General features: G+C 47.6%; 1 protein-coding gene across 4 annotated transcripts in view; it reads left to right on the top strand.

Annotated features, from left to right (window-relative positions):
* Positions 1–26,029, top strand: part of HDAC7 (histone deacetylase 7) — a 249,146-nt gene that overhangs the window by 43,571 nt on the left and 179,546 nt on the right. The window contains exon 1 of one of the 4 annotated variants that reach the window (XM_065575980.1): positions 14,141–14,220. The exons of the other annotated variants lie outside the window; for them this stretch is intronic. Coding sequence (XP_065432052.1) covers positions 14,202–14,220 — 19 coding nt within the window. The 5' untranslated portion in view covers positions 14,141–14,201. Of the gene's footprint in view, positions 1–14,140; positions 14,221–26,029 lie in introns of those variants that run through there. 4 annotated transcript variants of the gene reach the window in all.

The raw sequence follows: 26,029 nt of genomic DNA, 5'->3' as shown, positions 1-26,029 counted from the left end.
TGTGCACCCCATGAGGAAGGGGTTGTAACAGGGTGGCTCATCCCTTTAAGGGCTGAACGTAGCCAGCCCTGATTACAGAATGAGCCACACCTGGGAGAGATTGGGGTGATCACCTTATAAAGGCTGCAATGAAGGGGGTGGGTCTTACTGCTATAATAGTGGGAGTGGGATTTTAAAGAAGTCCTGTGCAGGGTTCTTGAGTGGGGGTAAGGTGAGTGTGAGTGAAAGGTCCCTTCAGGGAAGGCTTAGAGATGTGCCAAAGGAGCTGCAGTGAGCAGGAGACTCCTGCTAGAGACCTGACTGAGAGAAGGGCTTGGGCCTAGAAGCCAGAATGAGAGGGCTGAGGCAGGCTGAGTTTCAGCTAATTAAAGTCTGGCAGTTCTGAGCCCAGCTCCTGCTAGAAACCTGACTGGGAGAAGGGCTGAAAGGCTGAGCTCCAGCCTGAAACTTTGAGCTAGGACCTAGCTCTGGGAAGAAGGGCTTGGAACTCCCTACCTAAAGGTGGGGGGATGACTGAACTGGGGTTGAGCCCTGGAGGGCCTGTCTGTAGGACTCAATAAGTGGGAGCCTAGGAGGGGAATGGTCTAATTCCTGTGGACTGTGAGTTATTATGGGACTTTAGAGATGGGATAAACTGGTAGCAGGGCACCTCAGACTGACCACAATGAGTGCTTGGTAAGTGGCCATCTGACTACAAAGGTCCGAAATAAATAGCATGTGATCCTGTAATTAAAGACCATCATAATGCATATGCACACAAGAGGACTGAATTCATATGGTCTGTGCAACCTTAAATCTTGCATCCCCCCACTTATGAGTGTTTGACTTTGCCTTTGCAACCTTAACATTATTTTACTGTCCTATTAATAGAAGAACAAGGGACATGAAATTGAACTATAAGGAGGCAAAATGCATAGCTAATCGCTTTTTCCACACATTGACAATTAGCCTGTAGAACGCCCTGCTACAAGGTGACACTGAGGAAAAGAGCTCAGCAAGGTTCAATAGAATTCATCATTTACATGGACAATGAGGCTATCCAGTGTTAGAATAGGAAATATTAAAATAAATAGAGCATTACCAAGGATAGATATCCTCTATTTCGTGGCATGAGCTGACCTCTAGCGAATGGATTTTGTCAACTGTTGGGAATGGGCCACATCCACCCTAATTGAATTGGCCGCGTTAGCACTGACCCCCAAGCTTGGTAAGGCGACTCCCATCTTTTCATGTGCTGTATATTTATACCTGCCTACTGAATTTTTCACTCCCTGCATCTGATGAAGTGGGTTATAGCCCATGAAAGCTTATGCCCAAATAAATTAGTTAGTCTCTAAGGTGCCACAAGGACTCCCCGTTTTTGCCAGAGACAGAATACTAGTGTAGATGGACCCCAGTCTGATCTAGTATCAGGGGGGTAGCTGTGTTAGTCTGAATCTGTAAAAAGCAACAGAGGGTCCTGTGGTACCTTTAAGACTAACAGAAGCATTGGGAGCATAAGCTTTCGTGGGTAAGAACCTCACTTCTTCAGATGCAAGTCTTACCCACGAAAGCTTATGCTCCCAATACTTCTGTTAGTCTTAAAGGTGCCACAGGACCCTCTGTTGCTTTTTAGTCTGACCTAGGTTGGCAGTTCTCATTGTCCTATGCTTTTTTGATGGTATATCATGAACTCGGAGTGTTTTTATAGCAAGTGAATTTTAGCACTGCTTGGATACATTTGTCAGTTTCTGTTGCTATTGGTTATTATTGGATGGCTAATTGCTAGCAGTATTCAGCTAGCTCAGGGGAAAGTGATTGTGTTGTTTCCTAGCCAGTTTGCATAACCTAGTCTGGCAGCTTTGAGTCAGAGCTGACTAAATAATATGTAATAGATCACTTTATTTGGCAGCCATCATCTATGTTTCTGCTTTTGGTTTGCTAGCAGGTGGATCACAAGTTCCTCTGACTGGTTCATTATCCAAGATGATTTGATGAATCACTAAGGCTAGGTCTACGCTATGGGGCAAGGGGGGAGGGTCAACCTAAGATACGGAACTTCAGCTATGCAAATAGCGTAGCTGAAGTTGCGTATTTTAGGTTGACTTACCTGGCTGTGAGGACGGCGGCGAGTCGACTGCTGCCGCTCCCCCGTCGACTCCGCTTCCGCCTCTCGCTGCGGTGGAATTCCGGGGTCGACGGCAGAGTGATCGTGGATCGATTTATCACGTCTACACTAGACACGATAAATCAGTCCCCGATAGATAGATCGCTATCCGGCGGGTAGTGAAGACATGCCCTAAATAATCCATGGTGCAAGGATCGGATATTTGAAATCTAAGTTGTTCTGACTAAACACACAGGGCACCGTACTGTAGAACACAAGCTAGTCATCTGGTCTCCCTGAAGCATTAGGAAGAAGTCAAGATCTGGTTTTGTTCTGATGATCCAGCACTGAGTGTAACCTTTGTTCTTGGAAGCAGAAAGCTGCCTGCATCATACCAAGTACAAATAATTTGACATCTCCAAACACAGCTAGGTTTATTTCTTTGTATTTACTTGTTTAGTACAAACACAGCACCTGCCCTAAAGAGCTTGCAGTCTAACAGGCAGGACATCCTGGGAGAGGGATAGGACACCCACCCAGAGAGAACGGCATTTTAGTGCCATTATGGTTTTTTGGGTGTGTTTGGGGTGGGGCTCTGTTGGGAGGGGATTTGCTAAATAGCAAGATGAGGGAAGGGAGAGAGGCTACAGTTCTGAGTCGAGGGGCTGAGTGGGTGAAGGAAAGGAAAATTGTGTGTGTAGGGGGGGTGGGTTACAACATATTTGGACCCAGTGTCATGGTGGTGAACGGTGCTGGATTGAGGCTTTGCAGGGTATCACAGTGGTGGGTAAAGTAGGAAGGACTAAGCACGTGGCATGAATAGAGAGAGGTGGAAGATAGCACCAGCACAGACTCCCGCACTGCTAATGTGCCACACCACTGACCTGAGGGGACCTCACCTCGAAGGGCAAGAAGGCAGCCCATTCAGTCCCTGACCCTCTCCTGGAGCAGCCAGCAGGGGAGACCAGTTGGTTCTGAATGTCCTGGGAGTCTCTGAAAGTTGGACCTTCCTCCCGGGGAAGAGAGAGTTTGGGCCACATTCCCAGAAGCTGGGCACTGAAGTTACCAGCTGAGGAGCTGCCCCGTGTGGTTTGCATCCTGTAGAACTTATTTCCAGAGCCCACAGTAGTGGGTTCCCGACAGAGCGAGCACTAAGTAGGATTTTATCTTCCCTGTATGGCTCAGCTGAGGTTCACATCCAGGCTGTCCAAGGAAAACATTCCCTGCGCTGTTTTCACACGCGCACTGGCCTTAGAAAAACACGGCCCATGCTGTTGCACAGCCTTCTTTCCCTGCCTTGTTCCTGAACATCTTTCTGTTTCCCAGGCCCCTTCCGATCATTTCACTTTGATGACATCACCGCTGGTTGCTATGGAGAAGCCAGGTTGTCAAAAACATGAACCCTTGGCCTCATCCCATGAGTGTCAGGAAATGAAGGTTTTATAGGAGGTCTTTGGAATGGAGCAGAAACAGCCGGAGCAGGAAATGGAGCCCAGGGACACACAAACAACGCGCCCTCCATCTCTGGCCTTCTCAAGGCCTCCTGGCATGTGGCCTCTCTGACAGGGGAAGTGGGGAGAACGGGGTGGCTAGGGACTGATTTACGTCTCCTGAACTATTTCTGGACTGCTGAACCTGCAGTTTTTTGGCCTTTGGAGAACCTTAGACTGGAGCCTGGGGAAAGGCAGATTGAGGGTTGAACTTGTTGCTCAGTGACCAGTCAGTAAAACTAGCCACTTAAAGCAAATGTCAGAGAATCTGCTAACTGGAGCAGGGGTGTGTTGTAAGCTACTCCCTGTACCTCAGGAGGGGAGTAGGTCTGACAGATGGGGTTGCCTGGACCCAGCTGGTTTGGAGAAAGGCCTGCCACTTTCCCAGTAAACTTGCTCTGTGGCTGACTCTGCCAATGTAATTAGCCCCCCCAAAAGAGGTTGTCCTGTAATTAGCCCCCCACAAGGGGTTGTTCATTAAACCTAGCCTGAGTCAACTGCTGAACTTCCCCCCTGAACCCAGCCCAAATCTGAACCCCAAAGCTTTCCCAAAGACCTCAGTTTGAACCTGAAGCGTCTTTGTGTTTGAAAGTGCTCCCACACACCTGCTCTTTCTGCTTTTAGTCAGGCCAGGAAATGGAAATGCTGCTTCTCTTGGTATTTCCAACCCAGCAGGACTGAAAGCCTCGTGAGAGACAGAGATTCCCAGAGCCAACTGGTCTAGAGATGCTTGGTCTGATGTTTCACCATTTCATGCTGGTACAGCGCACCAGTGTCTTAGTAGTGCCAGTGTCTGAGCTCAGAGAGTGCATTGAGAGGGTCAGGCTCATGCATGTGTGCAAGTGTATTTTGGAGTATCTGTCTGCATGTGTATGTTTGCGTGTCTGTGCATGTGAATACTTGTTAGCAGGACAGCAGATACCTTCACCAGACAATTCATCTAGAGTCCTGAGTCATGGTGGATGTAAATGATCAGGCTCTGGACCAAACATGCAGACCTGGGGAAGGTTTGCTCTATGCAGATTGGGCCAATCTGTAGATTGGAGACTTCTTCCTTTGGATCCCAATCTTTCCTTCCAAGAAGGAAGCCTCTCTGAGAACTAGCTACTCAATTCTCTTATGGTGCAAAGGGTGTAATGGATGTAAGAGGGGGGCACCTAGTTCAGGGGTGTGCAGGAACACTGAAATGCAGGAGCCTCCTACACCATCTGGCAGCACAATGCAAAGTCAGAGCATGCAAAGTGCATGCGTGCAGATATCAACAGTCTTGTTTTGGTCTTACTTTGCTTGAGAGGTTGCCAATCCCGTCTCAAATTACCCTGGTAACTAGCAGTTTAGCCAGCTCAGACTCAAAACTGGCATTTGCAATGACACACACTCAAAATAACAGCAAGATAGACCGCCCACTGTGCTGTCTCTTGAAGTGGGTGTGGAAGGGTTAAAAATAGACTCCAGATTTCAGTTAGTAAATGCGGAGGCAGGGAGGAGAGAACTGTTTATCATCCCTAGTGTTTCCCCTGAGACACAGAAATGAGTCAGATAAGAGACCCGCACAATGTGCACATGCCCCAGTTCACTAGCAACTGCAACGCTGCTCCCAGCATGAGTCATTTCGGGTAACATTTGATGATGTCTAGGTGACTTAGGAGCCAACGTCTTATTGACTTCCAATGTTTTCCTAAATGTATCGGAGCAGGTCCTCAGCTCGTTTAATTGGAGGGGCGATACTGTTTTACACTAGCTGCACCAGTTATGTAAACAGAAATTTCCGAAACCTGTGTATGCAGCGGGGACAGTGGTGCTACCTTTAGTGACAAGAACGTTAATAATCCAATGGAGTGAGGTGCGAGTCTAAAGATTGACATCTATTTATTCCAGAGGTGGAAAATGCCTAGGGTGCTTCAGTGTTTGAAGACAAATAGTGAAAAACAATTGCTGAAGGATTTGATTGTCAACGTTTGCCTCTTTCTGCTGATTTCTTCAGGGAACACAAAGGCCCACATCCACAAAGGGACTCCTGAGCCTAGAAAACATCTGGAACAGTTGTGTGTTGCACAAAGCCTGAGTAAGATTTATAAAAGTAGTTAGGTGCCTTGTGGGATTTTCAAAAGCCCCTATGTGCCCAACTCCCAGTGAAATCAGTAAGTTGTGGGCACCCAAGTGCTTTTAAAAATCTCACTAGGCACCTACATACCTTTAAAAATCTGGCCCTAGCTCTGTATATTCTGCATGAGGAGAGAGAGAGAGAGGCACCTAAGAATGCAGTCCAGCAAAGCCAGCAGTCTAGGTGGTTCCCTGCCTAAACTACCCTGTTTCCCCGAAAATAAGGCATCCTCCGAAAATAAGGCCTACTTACAGTTTTGCCTCTCGTTGTAATATAAGGCATCCCCCCGATAATAAGACCTCCCCGATAATAAGGCATCCACCGATAATAAGGCATTTTTCATTTCTGAAAAATAAGACATCCCCTGAAAATAAGACCTAGCGCATCTTTGGGAGCAAAAATTAATATAAGACACTGTCTTATTTTCGGGGAAACAGGGTAGCTAATAGAAGATGACAACAAGAGGAGTCAAGTATCAGAGGGGTAGAGCCGTGTTAGTCTGGAGCTGTAAAAAGCAACAGAGAGTCCTGTGGCACCTTATAGACTGACAGATGTATTGGAACATACGTTTTTGTGGGTGAATGCCCACTTCGTCAAGAGGAGTGTGTCCTAAGCCATGCCCCTTTCATGGAGGTAGGCACCTAAGTCTGGGCTACAGGGAGTCACCTATCTCTGTTAGTGATACACAACTGGGAACTCCTCTCCTGGAATCAGGTAGCTTAAATGTCTAACTAGTTTCTTGTTGGATCTGTTCCACTATGTATAAATACTTGTGGAGTCATTCAGCCAGAGAGACAGTGAGTGTAAGAATGACTCTACAGCCTGGTGGTTAGGGCATACACTGTCCGCAGGGTCCAGTCACCCTGCTACAGTGATTGTTTGTTTATCCAAAGTGAAGCAGCTTCACCAGGAGAGAGTGCGCGAGTCCCACATCAGAATATCCCATAGCTAAGGCTACGATTATGTCACAGAGGTCATGGGATCCATGACTTCCTTTGACCTCCATGGCATTTTCTGCCCGGGAGCCCCCAGCCAGCCCCCCTCCAGCTCTCAGCCCCTATCCTGGTGGGGCCCCCTGCAGCTGCCCAGCTGCAGCGACTGGCTGGCAGACCCTGAAGCTGTTGCCCAGCCACGGTGTGGGGGATCCCCTGCAGCTGCGGCAGGTGGCTGGGGGACCCCCCCCGAGTTCCCAGCCTCCCCAAAGAGCCAAGGAGCAGGGGGACCATGCAGCAGCCCAGCCCCTGTGGACAGGAGGACCGTGGAGCTCCCACTCCCCGCAGCAGCGGGGGACCTGGGAGCCCCAGCAAGAGTGGGTGCTAAACTTGCCTCTCCTTTTTGTCAGGGATATTTTTAGTGAAAGTCCGGGACCAGTCACGGGCTTCTGTGAATTTTTGTTTATTGCCCGTGACCTGTCCATGACTTTTACTAAAAATATCTGTGACAAAAACTTAGCCTTACCCATAGCTCAGTGGTTAGAGCCCTTGCCTGAGCAATGGGAAAGCCTTGTCAAATCCTCTCTCTCCATCAAGCAGAGGGGGGAATTGAACCTAGCTCTCCTACATCCCAAGTAAGTGCCCTAAACCCTTGGGCTAAAAGTTAGAAGGTGGGCAGCAGCAGCAGCACCTCCTCCTCCTGGTTACCTTGGGACACCGCTCTCTCCGTATGACACAGCTGAGATCAAACAGGCATTCTCTCTGGAGCTCTCTCAATGTGAATGAGAGGGAGCTGCTGGGGGGGCACTCTCTGGGGGGGCTGCCCAGCTTCCCTGAGCCCGGGATTATTACTTTCCAGGCACATCAAAAAGTCCGTCTTTCCTGCTCTGGGGCAAGCCTGTTGAGCATGTTGCTGGAGGGAGGCGGTGGTGGTCAGTCCTTTGTCTGGGTTTACTGTGTGATCTGTAGTTGATGGGAGTGATGCCCAGATGTTGGTTGGCCCTTAGTGATGAGTTTGAAAATGCAAAGAAATAAATAACTAATAATAGAGATCAGAGCCGGAGCTAGGCATAAGCCGACTAAGCAATTGCTTAGGGCCCTGAGCAGCTCGAGGGGGCCCACGAGTCACTTTTTATTATGAGAACTTGTCTGATTTAGTATGGGGGGGGGGCAAAATTATTCCTGCTGAGGGCCCCAGTGGGTTAGCACTGCCTCCGATCGCAGATTTCAATACTTGTCATCAATCTCTAAGAGCCCAGGCAGGAGGGAGATGCAGAGGCAGCAGCATCTCCTCTAGGGAAAGGCAGGCTCAGTGGAAGGTCGGCATGTCCGCCTGGAGGTGGGGAGGCTGTTAGGAGAGCTCAGCACGACTTAGTGAAGGAGCTAGGGGCTGCACTCCCTGCTTAGAGCACAGGGTGTTAAGAGGACACCTCTAGTCAGTGAGCATTGAACTGGTCGTGCACACTGCCCTGAAAACTAACCCTGAGAAGTAGCCATGTCCAGCCAGATGGATGGGACTCTACCCAGGTTTAGAGAGGCAAGGTGGGTGAGGTAATAGCTTTTATTGGACCAACTTCTCTCAGTGAGAGAGACAAGCTTTCATGCTTACAGAGGGTTTTTCTTCAGGTCTGAGAATCTACCCAGGTTTGTCCATCCTCCAGCATAGAATATCAGGGTTGGAAGGGACCTCAGGAGGTCATCTAGTCCAGCCCCCTGCTCAAAGCAGGACCAATCCCCAACTAAATCATCCCAGCCAGGGCTTTGTCAAGCCTGACCTTAAAAACCTCTAAGGAAGGAGATTCCACCACCTCCCTAGGTAACCCATTTCAGTGCTGCACCACCCTCCTAGTGAAAAAGTTTTTCCTAATATCCAACCTAAACCTCCCCCACTGCAACTTGAGACCATTACTCCTTGTTCTGTCATCTAGTACAACTGAGAACAGTTTAGATCCATCCTCTTTGGAGCCCCCTTTCAGGTAGTTGAAAGCAGCTATCAAATCCCGCCTCATTCTTCTCTTCTGCAGACTAAACAATCCCAGTTCCCTCAGCCTCTCCTCATAAGTTGTGCTCCAGTCCCCAATCATTTTTGTTGCCCTCCGCTGGACTCTTTCCAATTTTTCCACATCCTTCTTATAGTGTGGGGCCCAAAGCTGGACACAATACTCCAGATGAGGCCTCACCACTGCCAAATAGAGGGGAATGATCACGTCCCTCGATCTGCTGGCAACGCCCCTACTTATACAGCCCAAAATGCCGTTAGCCTTCTTGGCAACAAGAGCACACTGTCGACTCATATCCAGCTTCTCGTCCACTGTAACCCCTAGGTCCTTTTCTGCAGAACTGCTGCTTAGCCATTCAGTCCCTAGTCTGTAGCAGTGCATGGGATTCTTCCGTCCTAAGTGCAGGACTCTGCACTTGTCCTTGTTGAACCTCATCAGATTTCTTTTGGCCCAATCCTCTAATTTGTCTAGGTCCCTCTGTATCCTATCCCTACCCTCGAGCGTATCTACCGCTCCTCCCAGTTTAGTGTCATCTACAAACTTGCTGAGGGTGCAATCCATGCCATCCTCCAGGTCATTAATGAAGATATTGAAAAAAAAACGGCCCCAGGATCGACCCTTGGGGCACTCCGCTTGATACCGGCTGCCAACTAGACATGGAGCCGTTGATCACTACCCATGGAGCCCGACGATCTAGCCAGCTTTCTAGCCACCTTATAGTCCATTCATCCAGCCCATACTTCTTTAACTTGCTGGCAAGAATACTATGGGAGACTGTAACAAAAACTTTGCTAAAGCCAAGGAATAACACATCCACTGCTTTCCCCTCATCCACAGAGCCAATTATCTCCTCATAGAAGGCAATTAGGTTAGTTAGGCATGACTTGCCCTTGGAGAATCCATGCTGACTGTTCCTGATCACTTTCCTCCAAGTACTTCAAAATTGATTCCTTGAGGACCTGCTCCATTATTTTTCCAGGGACTGAGGTGAGGCTGACTGGCCTGTACTTCCCCGGATCCTCCTCCTTTCCTCTTTTAAAGATGGGCACTACATTAGCCTTTTTCCAGTCATCCGGTTCTAAGATGCATATAGGGAGCCTGGGTGTCTGCCTCAGGATTTGCGAATCACAATGTGTTCCTGTGGGGATTTTTCTAGGCACCCAAATGTAGACATTGCAACATTCAGCATCAAAATACCCAAGTCCCCTTGTGAATCCAGGCCAAAGTGATTTTCTTCCAGAATAGGTTTCAGAGGGGTAGCCGTATTAGTCTGTATCAACAAAAACAACGAGGAGTCCTTGTGACACCTTAAGAGACTAACAAATTCAAGGTGCCACAAGGACTCCTCGTTGTTTTTTCTTCCAGAATAATTACTCCACTCACAAAGCAAAGTAATTAGTCTGGTACAAAAGTGACTTCTGTCCTGAATAGTGTTCACACAGAGAGCTGTTCCGGACTAGCTGTTCCACAATAACTACGTGGATCAATTTCTCTGTGTACCCAAGGCTTTATAGCAGAAAGCTTATGGGGTGACTTGATCCTGGTCTGTAAGTACCTACACAGGGAAAAGATTTCTGACATTAGAGGGCTCTTTAACAGAGCAGACAGAGGACAGAATTTTCAAAAGCCCCTAAGTCCCATTCCAAAGTGAGTGACTTTGAATGAGATTTAGGCTCGTAAGGGCCAGATTTAGAAAGGTGTTTAGGTGCCTAAAGGTGCAGATAAGTGCCTAGTGGGATTTTCAAAAGTGCCTTAGCAGGTTAGTTGCCTACCTTCCATTGAAATCAACAGCCATGAATGCCCTGTAACAAATCATTTGTGAGCATTGTTTGCGTGAACTCAGCTTTGCTTAGCGGTGAGAGTTGCTGGATTTGTTTGACTGAATTAAGTGAGACCATTTTTTCCTCTGATAATACCAGCTTGAGGAAGCCTGTCTCTGCTGCCGCAAGCGGCTTCCTGTTTGACTCACACCTGATAACCCTGCTGAATAAAACAGGCCTTGCACTCTCACAGCAACTGAATGGGGCTGTTTACAATTAGAGCGCCTGGGATTCCCAGAAAGAGGCTCAGACCGGACATCCTGAAGCGAAATACCCTGGGTGTCACTGGCTAAAAATAACTGTAGCAGAACAGTCACCAAACAAACAGCAAGCACAAGCTGCCAGCCCGCTGCTTACAGCTCACAGAACTCCTGGGGCACACAGGGTGACAAACAAGAGGCCCACAAGCGACTGCTCTTTATGTCTCTGCCCCAGTCATTGGATGGGTTCAGAGTTATAGCTCAGCGCATGGCAGAGGCCAGTGGTCCCTGTTTCACCGTCCCCTCCTTTTTTAGAATCAAAGCAAATAAAACATAAAATCAATGAAAACCAAGAGCCACAAGCCAATCCAGTTAATGAAACACAGCACGGGAGACGTCTAGAATGGGAGGCAGTGTACGCGACTGGACCCCATTGAGAGGTGAGGACTGGTCTAGCTGCCATCCGCCCATAGCTACCATCTCTCAACCCCAAGGGCTTTCTGATCACAGACGTTGCTTGCTCTCAAAACTGCTTCTTCACCAGGGGCCTATTTGGCCCTTGAGGTGAAGGAGCCAGCTGCAGCCAGTGTTTGCCACTCCTTATGAGTCCAAAAGTGGCCACAAGATGAAGTGAACAACAGGTGAGGAGGGCGGACGCTGTGCCCAGCATGTGATGTGGAAGACCCTTATCATAGAATATCAGGGTTGGAAGGGACCTCAGAAGATCATCTAGTCCAACCCCCTGCTCAAAGCAGGACCAATCCCCAGACAGATTTTTGCCCCAGATCCTCAAGTGGCCCCCTCAAGGATTGAACTCACAGCCCTGGATTTAGCAGGCCAATGCTCAAACCACTGAGCTATCCCTCCCCCCAGTTATCCTGATCAGTTAGCTGCACTGAGTATAGATGGATCTTGTTCCAGCATGTACAAGAAAGTAATATAGACACCTGATAGCCCTGAGATGCAGGAGCCTCCCCAACCCCATTAGCTTAATTAGCAGAGGAGCTGGCCGAATGTGACTAATATAAACAGTTTATGGCGCCATAAAATGGAACCTAATATCAAGTTCTTTGTCAGCCTCAGAGATGCTCAGGAATACCGTGAGCAGGGAGAGAGTGCCAGTGACCAGCAGCTGGATGGACAGATCCCAAGGGACAAAAGCCCGTGATTCCCCTTTTATTTAAAAGCAGTGCGGTCACTAATGGACGCACTGTCTGGTGCCAGCAGCGTTGCCTGCTGTAATGTTATCTGGTGTCTATTATAGATGGGGGCTCCACTACTCATTCGTCTCAGGCTGAAGCAACTTGTGGACTCAAGTGTTTGAGCAGTTTAAGCTAGAGATGAGAGCTAGTCGCAGAATTCACATCGAGATCCAAAGTTCAGAGGTGGAGTTAAGTTAACTTCAGCTGGAGTTTGCCTGACAGATACTGTATTTGCAATGGAGTGCTATGTAATTGTATAATGCAGAAGAGAGGAAGTGCTGAATGAGGACTGGGATAGTAGGAAAAGTGGGGTACATAGCTACACAACTGTTATGCCCTGCACTCTTAAATTTCAAAGGAATCTATGCCCTGGTCTACACTACACACTTATGTCAGTATAACTATTTGTTCAGGGACATGGTAAATTCACACCGCTGTGAGACGTAGTTATAGTGACCTAACCCCCAGTGTAGACAGCGCTATGTCAGCACGAGACCTTCTCCCATCAACATAGCTACAGCCTCTTGAGAAGGTGGAGTACCTGTGCTGCTGCAGCACTGTAAGTACCTAGCAACAGGGGCAGCTGCCATTTTGTGAGGCAGAGTTGACACAGACAGTTATAGAGAAGATGCACACAGTGCTCTCTCATGGAAACTTTACTGGTTCTTTCTTGTTTTGTTGTTTTCCCTTAACCTAAAATAAAATTTCCTCTGACTGAAAGCACACAGTAGCTCTTTGTGTACAGTGAGCCAATTATAAGGAGCAAATTATTTTTTGCAAGCACATTGGGCAAAAGACTCTTCATTGAATTGTTTGAACAGTGCTGCCTCTTTGAGCAGTAAGAGCTGGTCCAAATTCCCCACATTTAAATATTTCAAATGAAATGTATGTGAATTTTCTTGTTTCTTGCTCAGCTCACAGAGCCCGGACAGGCTGTTTTCATGCTATAGCTGGAAGAATACCTCAAGAGTTTTCTCTGTCAACAGCCACTCAAGTAAAGAGGTGCATTTGCTCTGTGGGGGTTCAGCCCTCTTATGGGGCTGTTTTCTACTGACTGACATACTGGTGGAGAAATGTACTGGCAGGAATGTTCATGGAAAGTCGATTTGAAGCATATATAGAGAATATTGCACAACTGCAGAAGGCTACCAACTGAAAGGATAGGTGGGCTTGCAGTCGAAGGTGCTGGCTTCAGACTCAGGAGAGCTGAGTTCAGTTCCTGGCTCTGCTGTAGTATTCCTGTATGAGTGTGAGCAAGTCAGTGAATGTGTCTGACCCTCAGCTCCTGTTTGTGACATGTGGATAATAATGTTTCCTTCCTCAGTCTTGGTAACTGGCAGAGCCGGCTCCAGGTACCAGCATTCCAAGCCGGTGCTTGGGGTGGCAATCTGCAAGGGGCGGCAGTCTGTGTGTTTTTGCCTCCCCGAGCAGCGCGCCGAATTGCCACCGCGGACGGCGGGGGCAGTCCGTGTGCCGTTAGGGCGGCATGCGCGTTTCCACGGCGGCAGCTTCTATGTTCAGCTGCCCGCGGCGGCAATTTGGCTGAAGACAGAAGCTGCCGCCGAATTGCCGCCGCCGCGGAAACGTGGGTGCCGCCCTAACGGCCCGCGGACTGCCCCCGCCATCCGCGGCGGCAATTCGACGCGCTGCTTGGGGTGGCAAAAACAGTAGAGCCGGCCCTAGTAACTGGGGCTGGGACTTAAAGGAATTGGGTGCCATTGACTTGTGTAGATGCTTTAGAAATCTCAGGTCTAGACTGTTCGCTTGTTAGAGCAGAGGTTCTCTTTCACTGTGTGTACATGAAGCAGCCAACGCAATACACTCCAAGTGCTACTGTAATACATATAATAAAAGCACCTCCATTTCCCCCCATAAAAACAGTCACTTGGCTAAAAACGCTAAATCCGCTTTGGCTGTGTCTGGTCACCTTGAATTCACACTTGAATATCCTAGTGACCAAAGTGCTGGCAGGAACGTTACGGCCATTCTCAGTGACTCTTTGAGAATATCTGCAGAAAGACAGTGCAGACCCAGCATTCTCTGGCAGTTTTGTTTTATTTTGAAACCTGTTGGTCCCCAGCCGGGCGAGAGCATAAAATAAAAGGATGCAAGATAAACCCACTCGTGCTAGAGAGCGAGCCAGTGACTGAGGCGGCACAGGGTCAGGTGCCGTCATTCTGAAACTGATCATGGAAATTACATGAGAAGAAAAAAGGTAGAGAGCAGGGCTCAGGCTCCTCGCAGCTCAGCGTGCAGACCACACTAAAGGGCTGCCGTAAGTGAGCAGTGTGAGATGCACCCGGAGGAGAGAGAGACAGAAAGTCGAAGGGGAACCAGCTGGCACAGTCCTCCGCTCTAGCCGGACAGATGAGCACGGGCAACAAAGGTAATGGAAAAATACTCTTCTCAACTCACCTTCTGTGTATAATTGTACCAAGGTGACTGCTTCCCTCCCGCAGCACTTCCCCGACGGTCTGTCTCTCTCTTAGATGTGTTTCTATAGTGACCGTCACTGTGATATTTAAGCATGGAGGCCTTTAGCAATAACCTGACGCAAGTCGTTAGGAAGCAGCAGGAGAACTGGCTGTGATGTGGTACGGGGGGTGGTCTTCATGCTGTTTCTTTGGGTTTAAAACATTTAATTTGCATCCTTCTTACTTATTATTGATCCAGCCCCTGATGCGTGAGAGGCTGCTCATAAACTCTACAAAAAAGCTATGAGAACAGGCGTACTTGTGGCACCTTAGAGACTAACAAATTTATTAGAGCATAAGCTTTCGTGGACTACAGCCCACTTCTATATGCATCCGAAGAAGTGGGCTGTAGTCCACAAAAGCTTATGCTCTAATAAATGTGTTAGTCTCTAAGGTGCCACAAGTACTCCTGTTCTTTTTGCGGATACAGACTAACACGGCTGCTACTCTGAAAAAAGCTATGGTGTACCGTGTCCTGGAGTGCGTAGTGCTCTGGGATGAAGCTAGGTTCAGCGCATATCGCATAGTCTGCTTATATCTCTGTCATCTTAGAAGTGCATTAAGAGCCTCAGCCAATGGTCATTGACTACTGTGAGTTATGGGTCTGTCCTTGAGCCAAAGAGCCTTAAGGGCCTATGCTGGCAGATGAGCTGATACACTGCTCCCTTCCCCTGACAGCATTAAACTCAGAGCTTACAGCACGGAGCCAGTGGCAGGGGTACTTGATTAGCTGTCAGGGGACCTGAGTTCTCTGAGCCTCAATTTTCCCATCTATAAAATAGGGATAATGACCCTCCTTGGAGAGGAAAAGGACTAAGTACCATTTTTATCCTGGTGTCCTCCCCTGTCCTTCCTCCCCAGTGGTTACAAAGAACAGTGATAGATTCGGCAGCACACCAGGGTTCATGTTACTTTGCATCACATATTCAGGGCAAGGTTGGGCTTTTCACCCCCAGAATCAGGAAACGGAGAGGCATGGTTGTTCTGACAACTTCTACTCTGCCCCCTTGTGTGCTGGCATTTCAATGCCACCTGAGCCCATAGCACATGCAGCACTGTTGGGCAAATAATGTCTGGTCAAACACAGATTAACTCCAGGATAAAAACCAAGACCTGTGCTGACTGCAGCACAGTATCAGGTTACACGGGTTCCTAGAACAATGGGTATTAACCTTTTGCAACCCTGGCCCGTATCAGGTGGTTTGGCCAGGAAATTAAGACCATTTCCCCACTACTCCTCCAGTTAGTCTAGCATTCCATTTCAGACGTGCCTGCTCTCTTCCCCCCTTTCTTTACATCCCCTAGTACTGTCTCATTCCTCCAGCTTCCTCCTAAGATCCCCTTACCCTCAAAGCCCCCTCTTCCAGTTCCCTCTCCCCTCCTTCCCCATGATTTCTTCACTGGGTAGCATGCTGATTTCCTCCCACAGCCCAGGCTCCAGGCTGTGCTCTGGACGCCTTCACCCTGGCATTACCTCCCTCCTGGGACCACCCAGGCAATGAGTGAGCAAAAGTGCATCTCCAGGGAGCCTGAGGGACCTCCATGTCTTATATACATGGGATTGCAGGTCAGCTAAGATTGTCAACTGTACCAGTACAGTTCGATCACCATTAATATTCACAGGAATATAGGACTTGCCAGACTAGAAGCCATGAATAATCTAGCCCAATATTCAATTTCAAACAGTGGCCAGTACCATCTGCTTCAGATGAAGGTGCAGAAAACCCCACAACAAGCAAAACCATCTTGCAACTCTTATAAAAAATACTCCACTGTTCTTCAAACCCCAGCAGTATCATTAGAGTATGTGTTAGATTTACTGTAGGATACTCCAGTACATTTTCTACAAGAAGAACCCATCTAAGGCTGTGTCTACACTGCAGTTTCATCGGTAAACTTTTATTGGTCAGGGGTGTGAAAAAACACACCCTGACCAACAAAAGGTTTACCGAAGAAAAGCGCCGGTGTGGACAGCACTTTGTCCGTGGGAGATGCTCTCCCACCGACAAAACTATTACCCCGTGTTAGGGGTGGTTTTATTTTATCGGCAGAAGAGCTCTCCTGCCAATAAAGAGCGGCTACACTGCATACCTTACAACTATGCCGCTGTAAGGTATGCAGTGTAGACATAGCCTAAGATTCATGTTCTCACTCAATGTGGCATCCATGAATTCTGAGTAAGGAACACAGGCTAGCAGCTATCTCATTGTAACCTGCAGTGTGAGAAAGAAAAGCAGCTGTTTTCACAAGCGAACTCCAAAGACACTTCCAGTTTCTTCCAAACCTCCCGAAAAACCTCACCTTTGGGCTGATCCTACCTAGGGGTTGACAATGGAGTGCAAGCAAAGCCTAAAACCCAAAGTAACTCCATCTGCACATTAGAACCAAGAGCGGTAAGGTCCAGATTTTTAAAGGTATTTAGACGTTGCAGCCCTTGGTGTTGCAAAGCCTAACTAATTTAGGAGACTAAATCTTATTTTCAAAGGGATTTAGGTGCTTAGGAGCACTTGGGCATTGTGGTGTTCAGCACTGCAACACATAAATACCTCTAGAAATCTGGGCATAATTGCACTGTTCTGGCCTGAGCTGGCGATCCTTTACTCACAGGCTTAGACCCACCTTACAAAGCAGACGTCTTGCTTTTGATGGGATTCCCTGCATGAATCAGTATTACACATCAGCTATGGGTCGCGGTGTCACATCTTTGGTTACTAGTGTATGTATTAGTGCAGTGAATGTGTAGAAAGAACAAGAGTACTTGTGGCACCTTAGAGACTAACAAATTTATTAGAGCATAAACTTTCGTGGACAGCAGCCCACTTCTTCGGATGCATATAGAGTGGAACATATATTGAGGAGATATATATACACACATACAGAGAGCATGAACAGGTGGGAGTTGTCTTACCAACTCTGAGAGGCCAATTAAGTAAGAGAAAAAAACTTTTGAAGTGATAATTAAGATCGCCCAGTACAGACAGTTTGATAAGAAGTGTGAGAATACTTACAAGTGAATGTGTAGGTATCTGTTCGTATGTGTGTAGCTGCATAGACATGGACACGCAGGAGAAGTCCACCTGCTTGGATTTGCATGCATGCGGGATTCTGTGTGCACACGTTTGTGCGTCAGAGCTCAAAGGCTGTGCGGATGAGTAGTTAGCCCTACCCATTCTGCCTTATTAACAATGAACTAACAAGCTCGGTTTGTGCGGTGTTGTCCATTTGCATATTCTTGTCTTTTCTTAAAGCTTCAGCTCTTGGAGTCATGGGATTTTGTGAGAATTTCAACTTTTGTGAAAAAATTAGCTTCTAGTTCTTTGGACTGCAGAGAACAGGTTGAAAACATGACCCAAGTGCCCTCTCAGTACTCAGGAACCAGAAGACAAATGGAAAGAACCCAACATATTTGGAGACTCATGATTTTTAAGCTAGTTTTGGAGACCTAAGCGTTTTGGGTGCTTGGTGTTGGCAATACAGTGGGTGATCATACGTTCTGAGCATCCCTTTCTCGGGGGAGGAGTGCTCCTCTTTGCAGAGGCTGCCCTGAGTCCTTTCCCTCTAGCATGTGCCTAGGGTGACCAGATGAGAGGAAGAAAATATCAGGACACATGGGGGGGTGGGGGGTTGTCGCCGGCGGAGCAAAAAACAAAACAAAAAAACCCGGAGTGCCGCGAAATATCGGGACCAAACATCGGTCGGGACACGGGATAAATGCCTAAATATCTGGTCACCCTACATGTGCCTTTTGCATCCGCTCAGTCAGTCACTGCTCACTGCCGGGCCTGGAGGGCTCTGCAGTCCATTCCATTAGCTCAGCAAGAGAGTATGTTTCACTGAGGATTGATTTATACAAAAAAAAAACACAGACCCTAGCAGGAGATGAGTGACTCAGTAGTTGGGACTGCCAACAAAGCAGAGGGTGCCCTGGAACAGACACAGCTCACTGAAACATGGGTAACAGAGGTGCAGCACTGCATGGTAGTGGTAGGTTTGCCGGCCAGCCTGGCCCACACCCCTTCAGAAACAGCTAGTTCTCTGGAGGGCTTGTGTGGGATCAGTGGAGTGTGCCCACCCTGTCACAGATTAGCAGATGCCCACTCTGCTGCTGTGCCTGGAGGGCACACATCCCACTAAGTGAACCAGTAAGTGCCTATCCCTTCTCCAGGGGTCAGTGTTTGCCCATACTGCTGAAGTTGGCTGGAACATGCCACATCTACCTGGGGCTCACAATCTTCCCACTCACTGGTGTGGCAGAGATGGTGTGCTAATGGTGCCTCCTAGAGGTGATTTCAGACGGGCACTGCCTTTTGTGTCACTGCCTTCTGCTTGCCTTAGCATGTGGTGAGGGTGAGGAGGGGAAAGTGCTGGCGCTGGCCTTTGCAACTGATGTTGGGCTCTTTTTATAGTTCATGATATTTCTCTTCTGCAAAATGGGAACCCCAATGAAATTAATGGAGAAAGTGCCTGCTTTTCAAGGTGAATGTTTCACCTTTGGGAGGTTTCAGAGTAGCAGCCGTGTTAGTCTGTATCCGCAAAAAGAAGAACAGGAGGACTTGTGGCACCTTAGAGACTAACAAATTTATTAGAGCATAAGCTTTCGTGGACTACAGCCCACTTCTTCCCAGAACCAGCCAAGTGGCTAAGGCCTTGCAGGGGACTCAATTGGGGCTAACCCCCACTGGGAATGCACAGAAGAATTACAGAATATCCCAGCACATGACTTGGCCTTGTCGAACCAGACAGGTGCTGGGAGGGGGATGCTCTGTGCAGAGCGCTGACCGCACACATGGACCAGTTCAGCCAGTAGAGTAAGACAGACATAAGGGGAGAGAGAGAGAAAGTTGCATGAAGGAAAAGGGATACTAGATGCAGAGAATCATTGAAGTATAGAACTGGAAAGGGTCTTAATAGAGTGGGGCAATTGGGGTAACTTCACATAGTGAAGGCTAACGGCATATTGGGCTGCATTAGTCGGAGCATTGCCAGCAGATCGAGGGAAGTGATTATTCCCCTCTATTCGGCACTGGTGAGGCCACATCTGGAGCATTGCGTCCAGTTTTGGGGCCCCCACTATTGAAAAGATGTGGACAAATTGGAGAGAGTCCAGAGGAGGGCAATGAAAATGATTAGGGGGCTGGGGCACCCGACTTACGAGGAGAGGCTGTGGGAACTGGGCTTGTTTAGTCTGCAGAAGAGAAGAATGAGGGGGGATTTGATAGCAGCCTTCAACTACCTGAAGGAGGGTTCCAAAGAGATAGAGCTCGGCTGTTCTCAGTGGTAGCAGGTAACAGAACAAGGAACAATGGTCTCAAGTTACAGTGAGGAAGGTCTAGGTTGGATATTAAGAAACACTATTTCACTAGGAGGGTGGTGCAGCACTGGAATGGGCTCCAAAGGGAGGTGGTGGAATCTCCATCCTTAGAGGTTTTTAAGGCCAGGGTTGACAAAGCCCTGGCTGGGATGATTTAATTGGTGTTGGTCCTGCTTTAAGCAGGGGGTTGGACTAGATGACCTCCTGAGGTCTCTTCCAACCCTGATCTTCTATGATTCTATGAGTGGAGATCAGGGTGAAGCTGGGAAGGAGCTCAGCCCAGAGTGGTAGTAGTGCCATGCAGGAGCTCAGGATCACTGGATTTCTACACCTGGCTTCAGACCAAGCAAATAACTATCCCACCTGTGAGAGATGCTCTCTGCAGCCTAGGGATCCGGTGGGACTGGACAACAGCATCCCACATAGGAGGAGCTGTGAAGTACACAGCTGCAGCTGAGCCACCGAAGTGCTAAACTCTCCCAGAAATGTGAAGCCAGCAAACCAAGCTCAGAGAGGAGGGGAGAAGGCCAGAGGGGGCCTAGGGATTCTGCCAGCTGTGTGGTAAATGGAGCTGAGTGAATAATTGATTTTTTCAGTTTGATGACTGAACTAAACTATCCCCCCGCCTCGCCCCGCCCCGCCCCGCAAAATCATTCAGTGTTGAACAAAATGTTTCATTTAACGCAAAAAAATTTCGGTGGTGTTTTCACATGGTTTATACCCTTTTAAATGTTTAAATAAATCTAGCCACATTTTGAAATGGAACGTTTCAAAACAAAAAGTGGAATTTTTTTCAGTTAGTTTGGCTGTCTTCTACCCAATTTCACAAATATTTTCAGTTGACCCAAAACTGCATTTTTTGTCGAATAAACTGTTTGTCAAAAAAATTTACTCAGCTGCAGGGGTAGCACAGTCTCCACCCCCCTCTAGGCCCTGGCCCGTCCACAGCCCTCAGCCACAGCATGCTCACATCTCATATTGTTCCCTTGTCCGATTCACCTCTTGGCCTGGTCCCAGTTCTCTTTTCCTTGTTGTTTTACATGGTTTCCTTTGTTTCATGAAAAGCCTATTTAAAACCAAACTAGAGTCTAAGGGCTGGTCTACGCCAGTGGTTCTCAGCCAGGGGTATGTGTATCCCTAGGGGTACACAGAGGTCTTCCAGGGGGTACATCAACTCATCTAAATATTTGTCTAGTTTTACAATGGGCTACATAAAAAGCGCTAGCAAAGTCAGTACATACTAAATTTCATACAGACAATGACTTGTTTGTACACAAGTACCATATTTATATTCCAATTGATTTATTTTATAATTATATGGGAAACATGAGAACGTCAGCAATTTTTCAGTACTAGTGTGCTGTGACACTTTTGTATTTTTATGTCTGATTTTGTAAGCAAGTCGTTTTTCAGTGAGGTGAAACTTGGGGGTACGCAAGACAAATCAGACTCCTGAAAGGGGTACGGTAGTCTGGAAAGGTTGAGAGCCGCTGGTCTACACTATATAGTTAGGTCAACATAAGGCAGCTTATGTCGACCTAATTATGTCAGTGTCTACACAACAGCCTTCCTCCCACCGATGTAAGTGCCCTTCTATGCCAACATAATAATGCCACCTCCATGAGAGGTGTAAGACTTATGTCAGTATATCTAGGGTGATGCAATGTCTGTGTAGACCATGTGACCCTTACATCTCCTGTTTTGTCAATTTCATGGCAGGAGCTGTGAAATTAACAAGAAAGCCAGGCAGCTATATTCCAGCTGTCGGCTGCTCCCTGGAGAGCTGGGTGGCTAGACACTGCTCCCGGCTGGGAGTCAGCTCGAAAAACCTGCACGGGAGCCTCCCTGCCCATCCCCATCAGGAGCCATGCAGCCTTGTCAATTAGGGGAGAGAGGCTGAGCCCAGCTTGGAAATCCTGACCTAAGGGGCTACTAAAGAGCTGGAGGTGTCATCAGGGATCTGCCACAAACCATGTCACTGGCTGAGAAACTCCCTGGCACACTGTAAAATGGTTAATAGGTTTTCAAAAGCTGTGCATTTTGATCACTGGCTCCAAGAGCACTTTCTGTAACCAGCATGTCTTGCTCCTCTGTACCAGATGTGGACTGGTGACAAAGCTTGCTTATACACCCCAGATGTGTTCATCACAGTATCCTTCAGTGGTCTGCCAGGTATGGCTGACGTCTATTGATATAAGGTATTTTACACACAGTGCCATTTAAAGGCTGAGCAATATAATACAATTTAGCATTCTATTACCTCTCCCCTTTTATGTCCTACCTTCCGGCCATTTACAACATTTACACTATTCAGTATGTATCACTCTGTTAAGTGTCTCTGGATTGTACTGGTTTTCTACTTACCCAACCCAAACACATAACAACTTGCTCATCTGGCTGTCCATTAGTTGCAATGACTGACCGTGCTTAGTTTGGAATCCTTGAGTCTACTTCTTGTTCTGCCTCTGCCATCTATAGCATTTAATCTGTTTGTTTGTTTTTTCTGAGGAACAAACTGTAGATGTCGACGGTTTCTGTTGAACTCTCCACCATCGGTCTCAACCACATAGGATCTGGGTGCTGAATTCCGTTTCCTTACGACAGCTGGAGTTGTCCATCCTTTTTCTCCATCCAATTTGACATGAACATGGTCACCAGGTTCTAGACTGGGCAGTTCTCTACATGACATCTGTTGTAAAAGTGTCCATAAGCTCTTTTAGCCTTTTTATCAGATTTGGCTACTCTCTTCATGTCTGGCCACTTTGGAGATCGTTTCTGTTCCAAAGATGGAACAATAGTTCTGAGTTTTCTTCTCATATGGAGTTGTGCTGGGCTATATCCAATACGTGCTACTGGTGTTGATCTGTAACTCAGAAGCAGGGCCGGCTCCAGGGTTTTGGCCGCCCCAAGCAGCCAAAAAAAAAAAAAAAAAAAGCCGCGATCACGATCTGCGGCGTCAATTCGGCGGGAGGTCCTTTGCTCCCAGCGGGAGTGAGGGACCGTCCGCCGAATTGCCGCCGAATACCTGGACGTGCCGTCCCTCTCCGGAGCAGCCGTCCCAAGCACCTGCTTGCCAGGCTGGTGCCTGGAGCCGACCCTGCTCAGAAGAGCAAGGAATGGATCTTCTTGTGGTAGGACTTTCTTGGCTGTCTGTACAGCTCTCTCAGCCTCTCCATTCATTTGTGGGTAATGTGGGTTGCTAATAATATGATCAAAATCATATTTTGTTTGGAATGACTTAAATTCTGTTACCATGAATTATGGTCCATTGTCCATCACTAGTTATTCTAGAATACCAAAATGAGTGAAATGCACTTTAGTTTCTTGGCAATACTGCAACGTGTTATGTCTTTCAAAATCATTATTTGCATATACCTGGGAAAATAGTCCATAATGATTAGGTAGTGATCTCTGAATTTGCATAAATCTGCATCTAGTCTCTTCCAAGGTCTATCTACACTCTATGGTTTAGTATTGTCTCTTAAGTTGATTTCTACTGGATCTCTTTTCAAAAGTCCATTATCATCAAACCGTTCTTCAAGCTCTTCCACCTTTCTCCTTAGGCCCATCATGGCTGCCACATTGCAGCTGAGAAGGGTCTTGGCCTTTGATCCTTTGATCACATGCACTCTGAATGCAAAGCTGGTGTTTTTGTAAGCTGTGTCTCTGGTGAACAGGACCATGCAATTCAGTAGACCTCCAGGTCTAGTCAGAGCTGTGTCAGGTAACTTCAGCTCCAGGAGGGGTTGAAAGTTACTTTAAGTCCCTTCTGAGATGACTGTGATGTCATCTCCAGAGTCAAGTATAAAGTCAATGGTCTTGCCATGAATATTCAGTTTCACTCTCCAGGCAGGTTCTATGTCATCACAAGTGATCACTCCCAGAAACAATGGCTCTTGATTGTTTGTAATATGAATCTACTCCCTGAGTGCTTTGGTGCAGCAAACAGATCCAAAATGTCCATATTTCATGCAATTATTATACTGTGCACCTCTGGCTAGACATACATCATCTTTTGGAATATGACTTTTTTCCACACTTTGTGTGTCTAGGCTGGAATTTGTCCCTCATAATCTGGGAGTTCTCTTTCCTTGCCTAGCAGGTTTTATGATGACTTTTAACAATCAATGTCTGTTTATAGCTTCTATGCTAGTTTCAGGTTTCTCAAGTTGCTCCTGCCTGCTCTTTGACTAATTCTGACTGCTTTGCTATCTGTTTAGCTGTAGATAGGGTTAACTCTCTCTTAAATAGTAGCCACAGTGAAAAGTTTTTATCTGTTAACCCAATAGCCAGCCTGTCTCTGATATTTTAATGTTTTGCATTCCCCAAATCAGTTTTCAGCCAGTGTATTCAGAGCTCTTATATAACACTTATATTTTCCCCTGGTTCTTGAATTCTCTGGTGAAAATATGCTCTTTCATAAGCCACGTTTCTCTGAGGTATAAAGTATGCATCAACATAGCCAAAACCCTTTTATAGTCATCTTTGTGATTGTCCTTGGTAAAATCAAAGAATTTAAAGATATGCTCTGCCTGGTTCTGCATAGTATTAAATTAAAGAAGATACCTATATATCTCCAGTTTCTTAATGAAGTTTGTTTGCAATGCAAAATTTTGCAAAATATTCTCTGTCCATTTTGAAAGTTTGTCAAAGCTAAAGTTTTCTGGTCACTGAATGGCATGTAGATGAGATCCTGCAACCTTTATAGCTTTGTTCTTTCTGTCTGCAACTTTTTGCTGTTTATTCTGTTTCTCTTCTTAGTTTACTCTTGACACCATGTCATGCTCCTTTGTACCAGATATGGACTGGTTATAGAGTTTGCTTACACTCAGCAGATGTATTCATCATATGATCCTTTAATGCTCTGCTGGCTATGGCGGAGTTCATTTACATGCCATATTTTACACACAGTACCACCTAGTGGCTGAACAGTATAGTACGGTTCAGCATTCCATTACACAGAGCTCACCAAGCTACCCACTTAACCCTCTAGGCCAGAGTTTCCCAAACTCAGGACGCCGCTTGTGTAGGGAAAGCCCCTGGCAGGCTGGGCCGGTTTGTTTGTTTACCTGCCACGTCCGCAGATCTGGCCGATCGCGGCTCCCACTGGCTGCGGTTCGCTGCTCCAGGCCAATGGGAGCTGCTGGAAGTGGCGGCCAGTACGTCCCTCGGCCCGCGCCACTTCCAACAGCTCCCATTGGCCTGGAGCAGCGAACCGCGGTCAGTGGGAGCCGCGATTGGCCAGACCTGCGGACGTGGCAGGTAAACAAACCAGCCTGGCCCACCAGGGGCTTTCCCTACACAAGCGGCGTCCCAAATTTGGGAAACACTGCTCTAGGCTTCAGAGCCAGAACTCCAGCATGACCCACAATGTCCACACTGCTATTTTTAGCATGCTACCTTGAACCCTGCTAATGCAAGTCTGTCTACCTGTGCTGGGAAGTTCACGCCGAGCTGCAATGTCGACATCGCCCTAGAGACCCCAGAGCTTGTGTCCCAGCTCAAAATTGTTCCCTCAAACTGCAGCTGCTCCTCCAGGTCTAACCCTTGCACCTGAAGCTCTGCTCTCTGCGAACCACTTTGAGTGGCACCATGACAGGAGAGTAACATTTGGGGGGCATGACCCCCGCATCCTGCCCCGTGGTTGCACTGAGCAGGACCAATCTCGGGAGGGAAGCAGGGCAAACAGGGTCAGTGCTGAATCTTGGGGGCTGAGATCTAGAAGAGGAGGTGAGGATTTCATTCCCATTTTGATCAGCAGTGACATTAGTCCTGGAGCAGGATCTCCTGTGTTTCCAATCTGCTTGTACTGGACTCTTGTAGGAGTGAAGTCAGGCCTGGCACAGGGTGGTATGTCACTTCCAAAGTTTCCTTCTCTTGCCTGGGGGCTAGAAACTGAAGCCGTCAGAGCTTTCAAGTGTGAAATGAAAAATAGATCCGTTTGACAAAGAGCAAAACCCCTCTCCTCTTGGAGCACTGGCCACAAGCCCTCCCTGCTACAGGGCAGCTGCTGCTTTTACTTCTCTGTGTTGGAGGTTGATCATGGAAATCATAGAAGATCAGGGTTGGAAGGGACCTCAGGAGGTTCTAGTCCAACCCCCTGCTCAAAGCAGGACCAATCCCCAACTAAATCATCCCAGCCAGGGCTTTGTCAAGCCTGACCTTAAAAACCTCTAGGGAAGGAGATTCCACCACCTCCCTAGGTAACCCAAATAGGTCATTGCTTTGCACTCAAAGGAGCAGCAAGTGTTTGGCCAAGGGGGGTACTTGTTCCCATCAGTTACATGCAGGGGAACCTGTGACATGATGGGCTGTGTTGGAGCTGGCATCTTTACTAGGCTAAGGAGATATGTGTTTTGCCAGAGACTAAATTCATGCTGAGCAGGCTGGTTCATGCAGAAAGCTGCTCT

The sequence above is a fragment of the Chrysemys picta genome, chromosome 22 (assembly GCF_011386835.1).
Source record: "Chrysemys picta bellii isolate R12L10 chromosome 22, ASM1138683v2, whole genome shotgun sequence".
NCBI classification, from domain to species: Eukaryota; Metazoa; Chordata; order Testudines; family Emydidae; genus Chrysemys; species Chrysemys picta.
Note: the sequence above shows the minus strand (reverse complement) of the source record. Positions and strands in the feature narration are given on the sequence as shown.